At 34.4% G+C, this 18859-nt stretch overlaps 1 protein-coding gene and 1 non-coding gene across 2 annotated transcripts in view; both read right to left on the bottom strand.

The window, feature by feature from the left end:
- Positions 1 to 1828: 1828 nt before the first annotated feature.
- The window catches only part of CEP120 (centrosomal protein 120), a 145784-nt gene continuing 128753 nt past the window's right edge, over positions 1829 to 18859 (bottom strand). Inside the window, exons 19-20 of the mRNA XM_007942245.1 lie at positions 6052 to 6197; positions 1829 to 2066 (exon numbers count right to left, since the gene is read on the bottom strand). Coding sequence (XP_007940436.1) covers positions 1829 to 2066; positions 6052 to 6197 — 384 coding nt within the window. The remainder of the gene's footprint in view (positions 2067 to 6051; positions 6198 to 18859) is intronic.
- Positions 3989 to 4122, bottom strand: LOC122150098. The gene has a single exon (XR_006163482.1). It is a non-coding gene; the product is annotated as a small nucleolar RNA SNORA5 (small nucleolar RNA).

Genomic DNA, 18859 nt, shown 5'->3' with positions numbered 1-18859 from the left:
GCAGTCAAATACCTCAGGCACTATGCCACCAGAGCGCCTTAAAATTTCATACTCCCAATTTTAAGACATATAAAAAATGTATCTGCAATGTAAGCACCTGAGAACAAAATAAAAACGCAAAGATAAAGTGACTTGAAATGGCAAGTGCCAAACACTTTGCCCAGCACTTTGCTGTTGGGAAGCAAAAGTAAAGGACTACACAAGAATTCAAAAATGCATATCATTATGATTTTATTTGTTAAATTACATAGCCAAATGATCACATTACTGAAGGCAGAATAAACCACACATTTATTTTTAAAAAATCCTTTTTGTTTCTTTAAATCTAAAGCCCCCTCTAGTGTTTGAAAATAGTCAAACTCAGCACACAATGTAACTGAAGGTGAAAAGTCACAATATTTTATCAGAGGCTTTCCCAAAGAAAAATACTTTTGTTCATGTGGCACAAAATCAATGAGAGAAAATGTCTAACAATAATTAATATTTCAAATTTTTGCTATGATCCACAGATTCATTATCCTCTCATTCAGTAATTTCATTTATTATTATTTACTGCTGTGCTGTTTTAGAAGCTTAATACTTTAATAAGGAGCACATATAAGTGTAGGAACTTTAATTTCACAAACAAGAAACACATCTATGGAAGATAACAGAAAATTAACTAATTTAGTGTTACCAAATAGCTCATTTTGCTTTTATGAAAGTTATCAGTAAACAGTATATACTGCCTAAAGTATATACTTAAATTTATCATCTTTGGGAATCAGAGTTTTAAAACTACATGTATTTTATAAGACTCATCCAATATGTATAATTGCTAGTAAACCTTTTCAGTACCCTGTAGAAGGAGGTGGAAAGTGTTGCTTTGAGGACAAATACTAGCTTTGAAGAATGCAGTGTAAAAGGAACCTTTATAATTAAATGGACAGTATATAAATCTAGTGACTTAATCTCATATACTGTTGATAAAGATTGATTCAAATTAGGGGAACGAGGAAACAGTAGGTTTTTACCCTATTTTCTCAGCTAATGCCTTTATGTATCTGTTTCCATATTATATTAGAAAAGGTTTGAATTAACAGCTAATATCACTATTTCTGAGAAAAACATCTCTAATTTCAACAGAATAATATGTCATTCTGAGCACAACAATGATCGAGAAAACCGTATTAAAGCTATGACTTGATATTCTTAAAAGCTAAGAGTATGCTAAAGATTTGAAAATTCAAAAGCTTGAGACATGTTTAATCAGTATTAATTTTATTTAAATAAATGATTGATTTGTCATATAGTTTCTGCCTTGATTCTGCTTTCTGCTTACAAATCTGTCACTTGCAAATGTTACAAGTTAAAGAAAAAAAATATGACAGATCATCTAAATTGAGTTAAATAAAACTGCTTACATTTACAATTGGTCTCAACTTTTCAGATACCTACATGAGAATGGAACAAGACACAGCATTGTTGAAGTGCAACATGTGATTTTTTGGCTCAACATGAAAAATTATGTAACTATAAATTACTGCAGTCATTCTTCCTAAAACAAATTTAGTGAAAAGCTGTTTTGAAAGTTAGCTATCAAATTATAAATTATGGGAAACACTGAACAGCCATTTAAAATGTGTATATAAAAAGCAATTACAATAAAACCAGAGTGGGAGAGGTAGCTAAAGTAAATAAAATCAAATAAATACTATACAATAACATACAAAATTTTGCTTATAAAAAATTGAAAATAGCATTTAAATATTCTATTTTTCTCTTCTTTTGAGGGTCTTATAATGAATGAAAATTCAGACCCCGAGTCTCTGTAAATATTTTCCAAATGTTATTCATTGCTGGCATTGTTTTTTGCTAAAACCTCTCTGATCTGTCGGTCAAGTTCACTTATTATTCGATCCTCATGATTATACACACCCGTTCTCATCAAGGTATCCCTTTCTTCTATTAGGCGAGTCAAATAATCATCCAAACCTTCTTCCAATGCTTTGCCATGCAGACTATCCATCTTCCCACTTGCAATCTCTCTGGAATCCTGGTACTGTTTTTGGTCTTGTTGCTTTAACCTAAGAAGGCAAGAACAAATACCACGCTGAACTAAAACAAAACTCACTGCCGTAGAGTTGATTCTGACACACAGCGACCCTACATGTAGGATAGAGTAGAATTGCCCAATAGGGTTTCCAAGGCTGTAAATCTTTACAGAAACAAACCACCGCATCTTTCTCCCATGAAGTGGCTGGTGGGTTTGAACCACCAACTTTTTGGTTAGCAGCTAAACGCTTTAATCACTGTGCCAACAGAGTTCCTTAATGCTACTCTAGCAGGCAACAAATACTGTATTGGTTTTTGTAACATTATTTAAAAAAAAAAATGACCCAATGGTAAAATAAGTTTTTAGTAACATTTTCAGGAGGAAAACAAACAAAACAGCATTTTTCTAACTTAAAGTAATATATGAAAACTGTAGACAGTTTGAGATGTATAAAGAAAATAATAACGATTTGTAATAGTACCATCTGGAAATAATCAATTTCAGTAACATTTTTATGTATGGCTTTTCAATGATAAAAAACGCATATGTATTTTAAATATACATTTCCTCTAAAAATTTTTAATACTATGTATGCAATACCACCTTTTTCACTTGTTATATATAGTGACTATTTCCCACATGACTGTGTGTTCTTTTAAATGGTTTTGTAATTTTCCATTACTTGGACATAATAATGTTTAACTATGCTTTTTTATTGATCTTTAAATGCTGTTAAACTTTTGTTGATTTAAACATAAATATTTGTCTAAATTTTTTCAGCAATTATTTACTTGTACTAATTCTAAGTTTTGGGATACTGCAGTGAATTAAGAATTCCCTACTTTTATAGAACTTATATCTCTAACTGTAGATATAAACGTGAACATAAAAATGTGAATGCCTAGTGCAAAGGGGATTTGTATTTTAAAACTGTATGGATATCTACATGTTATGTTTGTAATGATTTCATCTAGGAGGTGAAAAAAAGAGAGCAGATGCCGCACTGCGATTTGGGTATTTACAATGGAATACTGTTGATCATATTGCCTTGAAAATGCAAAAGCTTTAATAATTACTTAGTATGCTTAATATTTCATACATAGTATACTTAATAGTTCATATTACCTGGTTCCACAATCAACACCAATGGAAGCAGCAGTCAAGAAATCAGATGACATATTGCACTGGACAAATCTGCTACAAAAGACCTCTTTCAAGTGGTGAAGAGCAAAGATGTCTCTTTGAAGACTAAGGTGTGCCTAATCCAAGCCATGGTGTTTTCAATAAGGAAAAACAAAGAAGATTTGATGCTTTTGAGTTGTGGTATTGGTGAAGAATACCGAAAGTACCATGGACTGCCAGACGAACTAACAAATCTGTCCTGGAAGAAGTACACCCAAAATGCTCCTTGGAAGCCAGAATGGCCAGACTTTGCCTCACCTACTTTGGTCATGTCAGAAGGACCATTCCCTGGAGAAGGATATCATGCTTGGTAGAATGGAGGATCAGCAAAAAAGAGGAAGGCCCTCAATGAGACAGACTGACACAGTAGCTGCAATGATGGGCTCAAGTACAGAAAGGACTGGGAGGCTGGTGCAGGACCAGGAAGTGTTTTGTTCTGCTGTACACAGTGTCACTACAAGTCCAAGGTGACTCGACAGCACCTAACAACAACAACAACAATATACTTACTAAGTGATAGTAACACTAAGTTTGGATATAGAATATGTTCTAATTTAATTAGAATGTACAATTAAATACATTAAGATATAATTTTATACTCCTGTATGTAACTGGCTACAAAAAAAAAGTTTAATTAGCAATTAAGTCATCCTAAGTCCTCCGATTTATTCTATTTATTTTTAAATTTCACTTTACCTGGTGAGACCAACAGGCCCACCTGTCTGTTGCACCCTCTTACCCTACCTACCCTCTTCTCAAGGTCTAGGAACTTGGTGTCTGTAACAAAATTTATCCCTGAGGCCCAGGAGAGAGGAACAGGGCCCATGAGTTACAGTGTTTCTGTGGCAGCCTTTTGGGCCAGTGCCTACCATGGGTGGGCAGGCACCGAATTTGACACAGCTGCATAAAGTCATCCTATTTATAAAGACAACATTTAGTAATGGTTGTAAATGAAAACATTTTTGTAGCCAGTACTACCCACTGCCACTGACTGATTCCAACTCATAGCAATGCTAGAGGACAGAAAACTGTTCCATAAGGTTTCCAAGGCTGTAAATCTTTATGGATGAAGACTGCCTCATCTTTCTTCTGCACAGCAGCTGGTGGGTTTGAACTGCTGACCTTTTGGTTAGCAGCCAAATGCATTAACCACTATGCCACCAGAGCTCCAGAGGAGTACTTGGGGCTATTTAAATCCTCCGGGGCTTCCTCATATGAATTCTTTTTTTCATTTTATCATGTGTAGCCCATCACATAAGCAATTTTCTGTATAGCTTAAACAGAGTACTCTGCTTTTGCTCTGATATATCTAATCTTGTTGGTTTCAGTTCTCTCTGAATCCTTATTTATTAGGACTTTAGTGATATAATTCAATTTTTTTATGGTTTCCAAATTTGATAAGCAAAATGGCTATTCTCATGTAAGTCACCAAACAGTGCTTAGCAAACAGCAGGAGCTTATTACATATTTTTTAACTAAAATAAAAAAGTGCTATATATGATAGGAAAATTTTAGAAAGTAAGGATCATGATAAAATTCATTATTTTGCAGTATCTTAAAACTCTGTAACAGAGTAGACACCAAATAAATATTTGTTGCATACGATAGTAGTCCTGATTGAACCCTGTAGTATGACAGTACAGACCATGACTGTTCCCAACTGATATTCATTAATATGCTAGATATTTTTTTTTCCCTCCAGCTGCCATCAAGTCAATTGTGATTCATGACCAGCCCTTATGTGTCACAGTAGAACTGTCCTCCTTACGGTTTTCAATGGCTGAGCTTTGGGAAGTAGATCTCTAGGTCTTTCTTCTGAGGAGCCTGTGGGTGGCCTTGACCTATCAACTTTCTGGGTAGCAACTGAGGACATTAACTGTTTGCGGCACCCAGGGACTCCTAATACTCTAAATATGGTTGCTTAATTCAGCTCTGGCCCTACCTAATATAGTAACTGCATTTTTCCAGCTCATACATGGGGATGTCATGTGGTATTTTATAAAATGTATGCTTTGTTAAGACAAAAATCTCTTATGGTAAGCTAGGACTTCCACCCTCTTCAGGGGGGGAAATAAAACGCCATAATTTGTTCTTATGGTTCGTAATGATTATCTTTCTTTTCAACACGAAACACTGTTGAAATAATAATTACAATCAACATGACAATGCAGAGAAGTCCAATGTAGTATAACAGTTAAAAATATAATCTCTGGAATTAGATTTCAACTGTGGTTCCATGCTTTACTAGCTGCATAACCCTGAAAGGGGTACTTAATCTTTTTGGTCCTCAGTTTCCTCATCTCTAAAAGGGAGGGTTACCTTCCCCAAAGAGCTGCTTTGAAAATAAAAATGAGATAGGTATATAAGGCATTTAACATAACTCATAACATACAGCAAGGGCTCAATAAATAAGTGGTATTTTATTACTGATATCAGGAATATAAACCTGAAATTTCTTATGCTTTCTAAATTCAAAATTCAATATAATCAATTACCTTAAAATAGCTGCAGCAATCCTGAAACACCCACACAAAAATAAATATCCAAGTACTAATGCTATGAATGAAAACAAAAAACCTAAATAGATTTGATATGGTAAAATGGGAAAAAAAAAAAAAAAAAAAGAACATATGGCAAAAGAAAATTAAATACAATGGTGACTGGTGTAAATTTTTCTATTGTAAAAGTCTGCCACACTTCATATACGATTTACTTTATTCTTGAGAGACTTCAAATTGTACCTATCCTAGGATCAATGACCAATTAAAAGGTTCTTCTATTAGAACTTTTGTTTTTATATTTTAAAAAAAGTTATAATCTTTTAGTTATGATACCTGTTCAATTCATTTCTTATATCCAACAATTCTTGTCGCTCAGTTTTTACTGTATCTTTTTCCTCAGCAGCTAGGTAACGTAGTCTCATCTGTTCCAATTCTTCTTGCTGTTTTTTAAGACGAGCCATTTGACTTTCTTGCTCACGCTTGAAAGGAAGACAGAAAGAAACCAGATCCATAGTATTAGGAATAAATATATTTCATATGACTGTGATTTGTGATTATAATCCTATTTGGAAATACTTCTGATGTGGCCATACACTGCCAACACTATGAGTCACATGCAATGCAGAAATGCTCAGGTCCTCTCTGAATACTCTATTCCTTCTCCTTTTATTATAAGCCATAATCATCTGTGGCCCAATCACTGATGGAGTTTAGCTGAGTATCATAGGATTATAGAAGCTTAAGATAAGAGAGTCCACTGTCAATACAGTGAGATTACACAAGGGCTAATGGTGGAGCAGCAGCTAAAACGTAATTAATTAAACAAAGATACACACAGAAATACTTAATATTCTTCCTTGCATAAGTCACTAATTCCACTTCCACCTCAGATAAAGATACCTTTCTATACTTTTTTCCAGGCTCATACAAAAATCTGTGCAAATATATACATATTTTGAGCAAAAATGAAACAGGTAATACACCTTACTTTGCTTTTTTAACTTTGTAATTCCACCAGGTTGATACATAAAATCTTTCTTTAAAACAAATGTGTAACATGCCACAGAATTAATGTACTATGACTTATTCAACTACCCTCAATGATGGAAAATATGCTGTACTAAAACACCTTATCACTAACACATACCTAGCTTATGAATCCTTCTGCATACTTCTTTAGGTATAATTACTTTTCCTTTTTTTAGGACAGAACCCCAACGTGAGAGATTTGTTACCAGGAACAGCCCATCTTTTAAAAACAAACCTATTTATTCAATTATAACAAATGGGAAACTGCTAAATCACAAGTGTACATTTAACAAAATTTCACAAAGTGAACATTCAAATAATCATCACCCAAATCAAAAAACAGAACATTTTCAGAACCCCAGACATCTGCTGTACTTCCTCCCAGTCACTAATCACCAACCCTTTCCCAAAGATAACTACTTCCCTAATTTCTAATACCACATGTTTTGACTACTTTGAACTTTATAAAATTGGAATTGAACAGTATATAGTACTGTGTGTCTGGTTTTTTTCACTTAACATTGTCTCTAAGATTCATTCATATTGTTCTGTGTAGCATTCTGTGACAGTTTAGGTGTGTGTCAACTTGACTGGACCATGATTCTAAGTGGTTTAAGCAATTGTGATGTACTCATCCCCCATGACGATATATATGCTATGGGAAGCCAATCAGTTGAAAGGGAGTTTCTTCAGGAGTATGGACTACCTCTAATATACATATGGATATCCTGGAAAAAATGCTCTGGCTTTCTGCTGGATCTTGGTCCTGAATCTAGCCCATCATCTTAGGCGCTGACCAGTAGCCTATGGTACTGTTTGCCAATCTTGGGACTGTCGTCTTCCAGCCTGTGAGCTGACAATCTGTCATTTTACCTGCCAAATTGGATTCATTATCTGCCAAAGCCAGAAGCCTGCTATACTACTGCTGGCTGATCTTGGGTTCATCAGTCCCTGCAGCTGCCTGAGACAGGAAAAGATTCCAGTTTGATGTTTGACCACGAATGTGGGATATGCTAGCCTATACAACTGCATGAGCCATTCCTTGAGATAAATTTCTCTCTCTCTGTATACATATATGGACTTCACTGATTTTGCTTCTCTAGAGAACCCAGCCTAAGACACATTCCATACCTATATACCATTCCACTGAATGAATATACAATTTATTCAGCCTACTATTTAGGGACATATGTGGGAAGACAGCACATAATTTTATCAGATGAGTTATCTACTTAATTATTCCAATCAGAAACAAAAAGATAGAAAAGAGATGTTAAGTGATAATACATACTAAAGGAGGATGTGTTAGACTGGGTTCTCTAGAGAAACAAAAACTAGCAAAGCTTATATAAAGAGAGAGAAATTTATCTTAGGAAAATGGCTCACAAACATATAGAAGCCAGCAAGTCCAAAGTCCCTGGAGCAATTGTCAAGCTGGAGGCTTTTCCTAACTCTCACAACCACAGAGGCTGAGAAGCTCAAGGCTGGCAGGCAGTACACTGGCTGCTGACTCCAACGAATGATGAATCCAAGATCTCCAGGCCGAACGGTGGACTGCTTACTCACAGACAGCTGTAGGTAGCACAACAGAATCCTGATCCACAGAAGAATGTCTCTCTTCCCAGGACGTCCCTGGATATCCTGGAAGCAGGCCACACCCCTAGGGAAATTCCTCTTGAACAGATTGGCCACTCAGAACAGAGTCATCCAATCCCATCATGGGAACAACCACAAAGAACAGGGGTCCAGACAAGTTGACACACAGCTCTAACTATCACAGAGGATGACAGAAGTGTGAGACACCCACCCCCAAAACTATTGCCCTAAGCTAATCTTTAAACCTTAGGCCAAAAATAACCCATGAAATATTCTTAAAACCAAACAACAGTTTAGCTTAGCTAGTAAAGACTGTCTGTTTTGATCATTATTCTCTTTTAAAAACCAAACCAAACCCACTGTCATCGAGTCAGATCTGACTCACAGTGACCCCTCCTTGGGTTTCCCAGACAGTATCACTACGGAAGTAGATTGCCCCATCTTCCTTCCAAGGAGTGGCTGGTGGGTTTGAACTGCCAGCCTTCTGGTTAGCAGTCACATGCCCTAGGCACCACCAGAGCTCCCATTCTCTTTTAAGATCTATCTATAGAGGATAAAACTGACAACAGCAACTTGAACAATTGGATAGGAACCTTAGGGGCAGTGAATTTATGTTAACGGAGGAGGAACAACTTAGAAAAGGAGTGTGAGAATAGTTGCACAATTTGAAGAACGTAATCAGTGTCACTGAATTGCACATGTAGAAACTGTTGAATTGATATATGCTTTGCTGTGTATATTCTCAACAACAAAATAAATTATTTTAGAAAATGAGATAGACAATTAAAAAAAAAACCATAAAAAATGAGAGACGGTATTCATGATATACTATTGTAAAAATGTAGAACAACAAAGGCAAAGAGATGATCTGAAAAACATCCAGAGAAAAAGATGAATGAAAGAATACTAAAGAATGACATTACTTTGATCGTTAATACAATGGAAAAAGCGAAAGCCAAAAGAAGATGGAAAAGAAGTGCTAAGAAAAAACTATCTACCTAGACTACTGTGAGTGAAACTATCTTTCAAGAACAAGGGTAAACAGACTGTCAGACAGAAATAGTTTACTATTAGTGATTGTCATTAAAAAAGCAGACTGTGAAGGATGTTCTCAAGGAAGAATGAAAATGAGCCTTAAAAGAAGGTCAGAGATACAATAAGGAATGATCAGTAAAGAAAAATAGTAAACATGGGGGTACATATAAGTAAATATTGTATAAAAAAGTGATAATGATGTCTAAGGAGCTCTGGTAGCATAGTGCCTAAGGCACCTGACTGCTAACCAGAAGGCTGGCGGTTCAAACCCACCAAGCCACTCCTTGGAAGGAAGGTTGGGCAATCTACTTCCGTAGCGATACTGCCCCGGAAACCCAAGGAGGGGTCGCTATAAGTCAGGTCCAACTCGACGGCACATAACAACAACAACAACAACAACAACAACAACAACAACGATGTCTAATCTGTAGAGTTAAAAATACTTTATAACAATAGATAAATTGGAAGAAGGGCGACTGGAGTTAAATTAATCTTAGGTACCTGTATTAACTTTAGAGATACTATCTTTGGGTTTTGTTAAATTAAATACAGATACTAAAATCCCTATGGTAACCACAATAAATAACAGAAATAAGAGTAATTATTTCAAAATCTCTAAAGATGAAAAACAGAATGTGAAGAAAAACAACAAAATAAAGCAAGAAGGAAATAAAGCCTAGAAAAAGTAGAACAGTCAGAGAATCAGATGGTAGAAGTAAGTTGAAACATATTAGTAATCACAATAAATGTAAAGGGAATAAAAACTCTAGGTAAAAACTGATAAAATATCTAGTTACATGCTGTCTATGAATGATATTGCTAATACATGAGGACAAGAGTTGAAAGTAAATACAAAGCAAAATACAAAATAAACCAGGAAATATTATGGTTAGTATAAGACAAAACAAACTTTAAGGGAGCATTACTAGAGACAAAGAGGTTAACTAAATAATAATAAAAGTTCAACCCATTGGGAAAATGTAACATTCTAATGATAACATGGTTTCAAATTATATGAACAAACAAAAATGTAAAAAAGAGAAGGAACAAATCTACCATCAGAATGGGAGATTTTACCACACACTTCTCTTTGTAACTTATATATCAAATATAAAATATTAGAAAGATATAGAAGATTTTAACACTACATTTAATAAGCATGGTCAAATGACCATGCACAGAATAATACATCCCAAAATTGGAGAATATACATTCTTTTCAAGTGGTGTTGTTGTTGTAAGGTGCCATCCAGTTGGCTCCAACTCATAGCGACCCTATGTAAAACAGAATGAAACACTGTACAGTCCTGCACTATTCTCACAATCCTTGCTATTCTTGAGCTCATCATTGCAAACACTGTGTCACTACATCTTGTTGAGTCTTTCTCTTTTTTGCTGACTCTAAACTTTACCAAGCATGATATCCTTTTCCAGGGAATGGTTCCTTCTGACAATATGACCAAAGTAGGTGAGACAAACTTCTACAGAGATGTGTTCATTCTTTTGGCAGTCAGTCCATGGTATTTTTTGTATTCTTTGCCAACACCACAATTCAAAGGCATCAACTCTTCTTTGGTCTTCCTAATTCACTGTCCAGCTTTCATATGTCTATGAGACATCTGAAAAGACCATGCTTTGTGTCACGCACTTTAAAGTGACATCTTTGCTTCTTAACACTTTAAAGAGGTCTTTTGCAGCCAATTTTCCCAGTGCAATACATCATTTGATTTCCTGATTACTGCTTCCATGGATCCAAGTAAAATTAAATCCCTGACAACCTCAATCTTTTCTCCATTTATTGGGATATTGCTTATTGGTCCAGTGGTGAAGATTTTTGTTTTCTCTATGAGGTGTCATCCATACTGAAGACTAGTCTTTGATCTTCATCAGTAAGTGCTTCGAATCATCTTCACTTTAAGTAAGCAAGGTGTGTCATCTGCATATCACAGTTAGTAATGAGTCTTCTGCCAATCCTGATGCCATGTCCTCCTTCATATAGTCCAGCTTCTCAGATTATTGGCTCAGCATATAAGCTGAGTTAAGTATGGTGAGAGGATACAACTCTGACACACACCCTGCCTGATTTTAAACCATACAGTATTCCCTTGTTCTGTTCCAACATAGGCCTTTTGGTCTACATATAGGTTTCTCACAACCACAACTGAGTCTTTTCAAATACTCTTTAAATATTTGAGAAAAATGACTCCATGCTAGGCCATAAGACAAGTCTACCTCCAGTTCACTGCATAGTACCTGGGATCCTAAAAGCTTGCAAATGACTATCCTAGGTACAACTGGTCTCTATTTTCCTGGAGCAACAGAGGAAGAAGAAGAGTCAAGGATATGAAATGTGTAGCTAATTACTTCCATGAACAATGGCCTCCTCTGCCATGAGACCAGAAAAACTGAATTATGTCTGGCTACCATTACTGAAAACTTTGAGCAAAGATTTTACAGAAGAATCCTGATCAAAAGGGAGAAAAATGAAGATGAGAATTTCAAATTATCGTGGACTCCAGACTTTCTGGAGCCATGAGGCTTAGATGAACCTCTGCAACTACTTCCCTGAGATAATCTTTAAATCTTAAACAAAAAGTGTCCTCTGAAATCTTCTTAAAAACTAAACAATAGTTTAGCTTAACTAGTAAAAAATGTCTGCCATGAGTATTACCCTAAGATCTGATGGGATAAATTGACAACAGCAACTCGAAAGATTATAGATAGGAACCATAGGGCACACTGAGTTTATGTTAACTGGGGAGGAACAACTCAGAAAAAAATTGAAAAATGTAATCAATGTCACTGAGTTGTACAAGTAGAAATTGTGAATTTGTGTTCTGTTGTGTATACAGATTCTCAACAACAACAAAAAATAAATTATTAAAAAAAAACATAACCAAGTCTCAACAAACTTCATGGCCCCAGTGGCACACAAAAAAATAACATTAAAAAACAAGAATAAGAACAAAAAGACCACCTTAAAGAAACATTTACTTAAGGTTAAAACAGAAATCACAATGGAAACTCAAAAATAATTTAAGATAACTGAACTAATGTAAACATGGATTGAATATCTGTTATAAAGAAATTAGTGTTCTACTTCCTCAGTGATACTGCCTGGGAAACCCAAGAAGGAGTCGCTATGAGTCAGGTCCAACTGGAGGGCACATAAAAACAACAACAGTGTTAACTGTGTTAGATATGATAATGACACAGTATTTAAAAAAAAAAAAAAGGGATGTACCTTTCTTCTAGAAATGGAAGAAAAGAAAAAGGGATGGGAAATAGATGAAATAAGATTGGGAAAATGTTGGTAATAGTTGAAAGTGGATGTTGGGAACTCAAGGATTCATTTTTAGAATATCTCTACTTTTCTTATGTTAATCAATTTCTATAATAAAAAGTTAAAAAAAAAAAACTCATAGCAAAACCTATGGGATGCTATTAAAGCTATTCCAGAAGAAAATAATTAATAGCCTTAAATTAAAGTTTAAATTAAAAAGAGAAATATTCAAAACTAAATATAAATAGTGAAACATCAACTTAAGTAGTTTTAAAAAATGCCTACAAGTAGAACAATTACAACAGAAGATTTAAAAGGCCAAAAAATGGTTCTTTATATAGATTAATAAAATGAACATACACCTAGCAAAAGGACAAATAAATAAGCAAGCAAATGAATGATTTAGAGTGAAAAGGGGCATACTATACCTATAGCAGTTAAGAAAATATTTAAGCAACTTAAGAAATTTGAGAGCTCTAAAATTGACAAAACCCTGTAAAACTATAAATTATAAGAACTGAGTTGGAAATAATAAAAATGACAATAATTTTGTTACTAAAGAATTTGATCAATAATTAAGAAAATAGGCTCAAAATATCTTATAGACAATTATAATATTCAAGGAATAGATAATGGTACTTTATACAAATAGAAAAAAGATAATTGAAAAAAAATGGCTGCTCTCAATTTTTGAAATTAGAATAACCTTACTATCAAGAGCAGAGAACATAAGAAAAAGGAATACCAGGGACCAATTTTACTCTTAAACATAGACTTAAAAATGCTAAGCAAAATATTAGCAAAATGAATCTATTAATTTAGAAAAAAATTTAAAGTATGACTTGTTAGGTTTATCTCAGGATTTCAGGCTCATTCAATGTTAGAAAATGTATTAAATAACTCATATTATAGATTAAAGGAGAAAAACCTTATGAGCCCTAAGTAAAGGAATAATAAATACCAAATTCGGGATAGTGATCACCTCTGGGGAGGATGCAGTTGAGAAAAGGCACACAGAGAGCTTCCAAAGCATTGATAATGCTGTCTCTTAAGCTGGAAGAGGGAAAAGAGAAGTACACAAATCCCTTTTTTTTTCCCTTTAAACTATACATATAGTTGCATATCTTCTTTACAGTGTATAACATATATCATTTATTTAAAAAAAAAAAAATTAACAAAAATTCACCAAAAATCGTTAGTGGTAGTTGAAGAGGGGATGAGATTATTGGTGATTTTTATTTTCTGTGTTATATTTGCTTTTTTTTCTTTTTTTTACATGAAGCAGAAAGAAAAACAAAAACAATAAAAAGTCAGTTATTTCAATTTAGGTTACTTGGGAAAATTATAACATTTTAATAAAACTTGAAACATTTTTACTCTAAAACCTTAAAAATAGAAAAAAAACCACTTTTAAATGCCTTACATTTTAAATCAAGTATACTGCATTAATTTAAACAAGTGTACACACACAGACACACAAAAATTAGAGGTTAGTGAAAGAAATCCTCTCTGCTGCCAGGTGCTCTTAGTTAAAGGCTCCTCAATCAAGTGAGTATAATCTTTATTTTGCCTTGGCTGCCTATAAATCCAGGGAGGAGATGTAAACATACATACACTAGACTAAACAGCGGCTAAAAAGTGGCCACTACTTACTCTCCCACTCACACATACCATGTAAGTCTGTGGGAAAAAACTTACAACTAAGCTAAGGAACTCAAGTAAAGTTTTCTGAAAATAACCCAGAGCTGACAAGTCAGGAGGAGGGCCTGGATGGTTTCAAGACACAGTTTTTAACTAAGATTTGGACCTCCAACTGTTTTTCTTAAACAAAGATTTACATCCCATTCTTGGTTAAATTACTTATAAATTAATCAAATTAATTACTCTGAGTGGATAAGCAGGAGGCTGGACAAGATAGTGCTGATGTCAGCCAACGAAGTCTGTGTTGTTTTAACTAAATATATCAGCTTAGTTTTAAACAGATCTACTGTGCACAAATATGGTAAGGGACCAACATATCCTACTCAAAATCTTAGTTCTCTTTTCTGTCCTGGGGAGAAATATTCTTAGTTTTAATATATCTGACAAAATTAAAATGTTAAATTTTCTACAACAAATTCATACCTCTTTAACAATTCTTTAATTTTTTTTTAAATAGTGGTTTTTATTCTACAAATGTAACAATTTTCTAAAGTGTTAAATGCTTGCAAATAAATATGTAAATATGCTATTCTTCAGTAGAACACAAGGAGTAAAGCAGATAATCTTAAATGGGAAAGACCAATTGTAGACCAATTTAACTCAAATATTTGTTTTGGTTTTAAAATATCTCTGTAATGTTTATCATCATGGGGAAGAGAAAGAAAGAAAATAAATTGCCTGTTAAATGTCTAAAAAGTAGAACTTTCTAAACTAATGTTATACTCTGTCCCAAGATACCAAACCCAGAGTGTATGGGTATCATTTCTTTGTTTTCTAAGTGAGGACCCATTTCATGTTTTAGTTATTTTACAGTATCACAGCTGTTGCTGTGTTACTAAAGAACAAAAAAGCATGTACTTTCATGGTTACGAATCAGAAGGTTTTTTTTCCTCTAAATAATTAGAAGATTATGTTTTTTAATTCACAAAATGACTATACTAGGTCACCTTTGAGTAATGGAAATCTCTGTTTAAACATTCTTTTGGCAAGGGGCACCAAGTATTAGATCTTATTTCCAAGCTTTACCAGCTGGGTTTTGTCATTAACATTTATTAACAATCTAAGATATGGCTTTTGCCGTCTAATCCGTACTACACAAATGTTTTGTATGGCCCTCCAGAGGGTTTTGCTGTGACAAAATACTGGCAAAGATTATAGCCCCGTGGCTATACACCAGAGGCAATGTAAAATTAACATGGTACTAATCCAATTTAAACAAGAAATTGCACAAACAATCCTCTGAACAAAAGCAGTAGAGGATTCCAATTTAATATTCAAACACAATAAATGTGTTTTGAATAAAAAGTATTGGGGAAAATTTTTGAAGTATTTTTCACACATACGAAATGTGCCAATTTGATGAAGTTATAATTTTAATTTTCCAAAAACAGTTAGTGGCTGAGCACAATTCATTATCGTACTCTCAGACCCATTACATTTTTTCTTAAAATGGTGTATCTCAAATGCAGTCTGCAGAACATCAGTGATGCCTAGCGACCTTGTAATTTGTTTCTAGTGTAATTTCTAAAGCAGAAAGTTGGTGGGATAAGGAATAAAATTGGGCTATAATAAGAAAGAAATGAAGATCACTGTACTACAAGGATGAGACTATTACTTTTACTGTCTTTCATAGAGTAGAATTCTCAGAGTTGAACCAGTGATTTCACATTGTTTTCTTTTACTATACTATAGTAACTCAAGAGAAAGAAGGCACCTGAACTTTTGTAGTATCCTCTTTTATTATCCAGAACAAATAGCTAAAATTACTTTGCCAATGTTTTCTGGACAAGAAGGTAGAAAAATGCAAAGTACCAATGGGTAGATGGAAAATAATTAATTAAATGGAAAGAACTAGAAGATAGAAAAAGTGTATGAGGATACAAATGTTAAGAGGCGGGCACTTGATTGCGAGCCTTTCACAGTGAACTTAATTCTAATTAACCACCTCAATATCCCAGTGCAAAACAAACAAAAAGTCATGAATTTGGGGAGTTTCATCCAAAACATTATTTATTTACTTTCCTATATTTTAAATACTTCAAAAGGTGAAAAAACTTAAACAATGTAATCAGTAAATATACACATATGAACATGACTGAAAAATAAATTTAAATTCTTGCATGAAGATTTATTAATAAGAAACATGCCAAATTATAACATAATTACATTTCAATAATTCATTACAATTATTACTATTTTTTTTCCAGAGAAAATGCCTTAATCAACAGCTAAAATACTTTTCCATCTTTTCAAGTGACTTTGGTAATGTCTTGTAACTAATTACCATTTCATTATTCTTTCATCCTTCACTACTCAATTTCTTCAAGGTCAGGCCTATCTTCTACTTCATCCCCATTTATGCTCTATTTTAAAATTTAAAATGATTCCAAATCTAATAGCACCATTTGAAACTTTTTCTCTAAGCGTTTTTCCCTTAGCTTTGATTAACAAATAGCCATTCGTCCACCCAATACCCCATTGTCCTCTTGTTTTTCTAATACTTCTATCATTTTCAGTGACCTCGCTTGCTTTTCCCACCACTCTGTTATATTCTTGCTAAATATCAGTTCTCCTCATTGAACTTTAAGTTCCACATAGGAGAAAACTGCTATTTTAATACTGTGCATGGTGCATAAGAGGCTCACAATGAGTACTTTCTGAATGAATGAACATATGAACTAAGTACTAATGTTTCTCCAGACTCAATGCGCTCATGTTTGTTTATGAGTACACACATTAGGAAATTTACCTACTGACACACACCAGCATATCTAACTCTTACATACGTTTTTCCTTTAGTATAGTTTTCTACAGAACATCTGTTGCAAGAACCATCTAAAAACAAAACTATTAATACTCAAACTGTATCCTACACTTCACTTCCCTACAGCTATTTCTAACATCTTCTTATTCTCAGACTTACAATGTTTAAATTATTTTTAGTGTAGTGAGATTTTGGTTTTCTAACTCCAGGTCTTTGCACATTTCATTACAATAACTGACTTTGTCTTCTCAAGCTGCTCTTTCAAATCTTCTGTTCAGCTCTTTTATCTTGTCATTTCTTCCATTTGCTTTAGCTATTCTCCATTCATGGGCAAGTTTCAGTCTCTTCTGACATCCATTTTGGTCGTTTTTTTCCTTTCCTGTCTTTTTAATGACTTTTTGCTTTCTTCATGGAAGATGTACTTGATGTCATCCCTGGTTTGCAGTCACTGGTGTTCAGTGCATCAAATCTATTCTTTAGATGGTCTCTAAATTCAGGAGGGATATAATCAAGGTCAGATTTTGGCTCTCATGGACTTGTTTTAATTGTCTTCAACTTCAATTTGAACTTGCACATGAGCAACTTATGGTCTGTTCCACAGTCAGCTCCTGGCCTTGTTCTGGCTGAAGATATTGATCTTCTCCATCAACTCTTGCCACAGATGTAGTCAATCTGATTGCTGTGTACTCCATCTGGCGAAGTCCACGTTTAGTCACCTTTTATGTTGTTGAAAAAAGGTGTTTGCAATGAATGTCATTGGTCTTGCAAAATTCTATCATGCAACCAACCAGCATTATTTCTATTACCAAGGCCGTATTTTCCAACTACCAGTGACTCTTCTTTGTTTCCAACTTTTGCATTCCAATCACCAGTGATAATCAGCACATCTTGATTACAAGTTTGGTAATTTCAGACTGCAGTAGTTGTTAAAAATCTTCAATTTCCTTGTTTTTAGCTTTGGTCACTGGTACATAAATTTGAATAGTAGTAGTATTAACTGGTCTTCTTTGTTGTTGTTGTTGTTATATGCTGTCAAGTTGGACCCAACTCATAGGGACCCCTCCCTGGGTTTCCAAGGTGGTATCACTTCAGAAGTAGATTGCCCAACCCTCCTTTTAAGGAGTGGTTGATGGGTTTGAACTGCCAACCTTTTGGTTAACAGTCAAGTGCCTTAGGCACTACACTACCAGAGCTCCTTTATAGGCATATGGATATTATCCTATCACTGACAGCACTGTATTTCAGTGGCTGGTAGGTTTGGACTGCCAGCCTTTTGATTAGCAGTCAAGTGCCTTAGGCACTATACTACCAAAGCTCCTTTGTAGGCATATGGATATTATCCTATCACTGACAGCAGTGTATTTCAAGACAGCTCTTGAAACATTCTTTGTGATGATGAATGTGACGTCATTCCTCTTCAGTTTGTCATTCTTGGCATAGTAGATCATATGGTTGTCTGATTCAAAATGGCCAAAACCAGTCCATTTCAGCTCAGTAATGCCTAAGATATCGATCTTTATGCGTTCCATATTTTTTTGGTCAACTTCTAATTTTCCCAGATTCATTACTTCGTACTTTCCATGTCCTGATGATTAATGGATATTTGCAGCTGTTTCTTCCTATTTTTAGTTGTGACACATCAGTAAATGGAGGTCCTGAAAGTTTTACTCCATCTACATCACTAGGGTATACTCTGAGGAGGCAGCTCTTTCCCAGTTGCATTTTGAGTGCCTT

The sequence above is a fragment of the Orycteropus afer genome, unplaced genomic scaffold (genome assembly GCF_000298275.1).
Source record: "Orycteropus afer afer isolate SDZICR_OR568_19922 unplaced genomic scaffold, OryAfe1.0 scaffold00086, whole genome shotgun sequence".
In the NCBI taxonomy this organism is placed as follows: Eukaryota; Metazoa; Chordata; class Mammalia; order Tubulidentata; family Orycteropodidae; genus Orycteropus; species Orycteropus afer.
The sequence above is the reverse complement of the archived record's forward strand: the minus strand, read 5'-3'. Positions and strand labels throughout refer to the sequence as shown.